We start from the raw sequence: 2,500 nt of genomic DNA, 5'->3' as shown, positions 1-2,500 counted from the left end.
TGCCCTGTTCCGTTGAGGAGGTAAGGCATGCGGAATCCTTCTTTGAATATGATGTCTTAAGCTAACGTCTATGTGTCTGTGTTTAGCTAGCTAGACGGACACCTGCGTGTGAACATCATCTCTCTGTGTGTGTCATACAGCAGCAGCGAGTCCTATTTACTGCTTCCTGTTGTCCCGACGGTGTTGACAGCACGCTTGTTGTTTATTGTTGTTTATGTCCCCCACTGTGATGCGCGGTAGTGAGTAGTGTCCTGAGTTCTTATGTAATCCCGTCCCCCCCCCCCCCCCCCCTCCCCGGACCCCCCAGTACCAGGTCGGCCAGCTGTACTCGGTGGCTGAGGCCAGTAAGAACAACACCGGAGGCGGCGAGGGCATCGAGATCCTCCGCAACGAACCCTACGAGAAGGATGGAGAGAAAGGCCAGTACACTCACAAGATTTACCATATACACAGGTGAGAGACACACACACACACACACACACACACACATACACACACACACACACACACACCTGTACACTCACAAGATTTACCATATACACAGGTGAGCACACACACACACACACACACACACACACATACACACACACACACACACACACACACACACACACACACACCTGTTCTCCCCTCACACCTGCTGTTTCTCCTCTCAGTAAGGTGCCTGGCTTCATCCAGATGTTTGCTCCAGAAGGAGCTCTGGTGTTCCATGAAAAAGCCTGGAATGCCTATCCCTACTGTCGCACCAGTAAGTAGACACACACACTCACACACTCACACACCACCGGAATGACATGTCTTGTAAAGTAGCTAGCAGTGCCTTGCGTGACTCTATGACAGAGTTCGTACCAGGCGTCAGGACTGTGCTGACAATAGAGTGAACATATAACTTATCAGTTGTGTTTCCATGGCAACGCGTTTATGACGTGTTTATAGTTGAATTAGCAAACTGCTAGTTATTGGTCTGTGTGTGTGTGTGTGTGTGTGTGTGTGAGTGTGAGAGTGTGATAGTGTGAGAGTGTGTGAGAGAGAGAGAGAGAGAGAGAGAGAGAGAGAGAGAGAGAGAGAGAGAGAGAGAGAGAGACAGTGGTACAGGAGGTACAGGAGGTAGAGAAGTCGTTTATTAATCAGAAGGTTGCTCATTCGATTCCCTGTCGAGGCGTCCTTGAGCAAGACACTGAACCCCTAATTGCTCCTGATGTGCAATGTGCCATCAGTTTAGATGTAAAATGCTGTAAGTCGCTTTGGATAAAAGCGTCTGCTAAATTACTAAATGTAAATGTAATAATACAGGGGTAGGATTCAAAATAACCTTTTAGTTATTGGTCTGTGTATTGGGGATACAATATGTATCATATATGATACAGGGGTATTTTATAATTTTATTTTAGTCATAGGATAAAAAGCCAGCACCTTTTGCATAAAAAAAAACAATGTTTACTTTTTAATGCAATCAGAACAGTGGGATCTGCATTTGTGTTTATCATTCCCAGTAACATCCAACGCTTTTGTGTTTTTCCCAGTTCCTGATACATCCAACACCATAGTGCTGCATTTGAGAAAATTAATTTGCATACCAAAATGAAATGAGTTAATGTAAAGCATTAATTAAAATGGATGCTGCATGGATTCTCACTGTATCACAAAACATAATGTTGCACTACTCACGTGAGGCTGTGTGTGTGTGTGTGTGTGTGTGTGTGTGTGTGTGTGTGTGTGTGTGTGTGTGTGTGTGTGTGTGTGTTGTGTGTTCTCTCTCCCTTCTGCTCCTCTTATCTCATCATCTCCAGTTGTTACGGTATGTCCTACTGTTACACACACACACACTCACACACACACACATATATACATACATATACATATACACACATATATAGTATATATACACACACACACACTTCCTCATACAGTCTCAAAAAGCAAAAAAGGTGTGTGAGTATGTCAATGATTGTGTCTTGTGGTCTGCAGAATGAGTACATGAAGGATGATTTCTTCATTAAGATTGAGACCTGGCACAAACCAGACATGGGAACCAGCCACAATGTAAGGCGAACCACACACACACACACACACACTCACACACACACACACACACACACACACTTGTACACACACATACACGCACACACACGCTCGTACACACACACACACACACACACACTTGTACACACACTCACACACACACACACACTTGCACAAACACACCAACACACACACACACACATTTGTACACACACACACACACGTGCACATACACACACAGGTACACACACATGCATACGTGCACATTCACACACATGCACACGTGCACACTCACACACACACACACATGCACATACACTATGTTTAATTTGTTTGTAATAAATTCTCCCTCCATCTCTCTCTCCTCTCCATCTCTCTCTCCCTCAATGTCTCTCTTTCAATCTGTCTCTGTCTCTCCCTCCATCTCTCTCTCCTCTCCATCTCTCTCTCCCTCCACCTCTTTCTCTCCATCCGTCTC

The 2,500-nt window shown here is 45.0% G+C and overlaps 1 protein-coding gene across 1 annotated transcript in view; it reads left to right on the top strand.

Moving 5' to 3' along the window:
- The window catches only part of pitpnbl (phosphatidylinositol transfer protein, beta, like), a 9,156-nt gene that overhangs the window by 641 nt on the left and 6,015 nt on the right, over positions 1 to 2,500 (top strand). The window contains exons 2-6 of the mRNA XM_080835085.1: positions 1 to 20; positions 308 to 453; positions 657 to 748; positions 1,791 to 1,798; positions 1,969 to 2,043. The exon at positions 1 to 20 is cut by the window's left edge and continues 11 nt beyond it. Coding sequence (XP_080691211.1) covers positions 1 to 20; positions 308 to 453; positions 657 to 748; positions 1,791 to 1,798; positions 1,969 to 2,043 — 341 coding nt within the window. The remainder of the gene's footprint in view (positions 21 to 307; positions 454 to 656; positions 749 to 1,790; positions 1,799 to 1,968; positions 2,044 to 2,500) is intronic.

The sequence above is a fragment of the Sprattus sprattus genome (assembly GCF_963457725.1).
Source record: "Sprattus sprattus genome assembly, chromosome: 3".
Taxonomy (NCBI): Eukaryota; Metazoa; Chordata; class Actinopteri; order Clupeiformes; family Clupeidae; genus Sprattus; species Sprattus sprattus.
The sequence above is the reverse complement of the archived record's forward strand: the minus strand, read 5'-3'. Positions and strand labels throughout refer to the sequence as shown.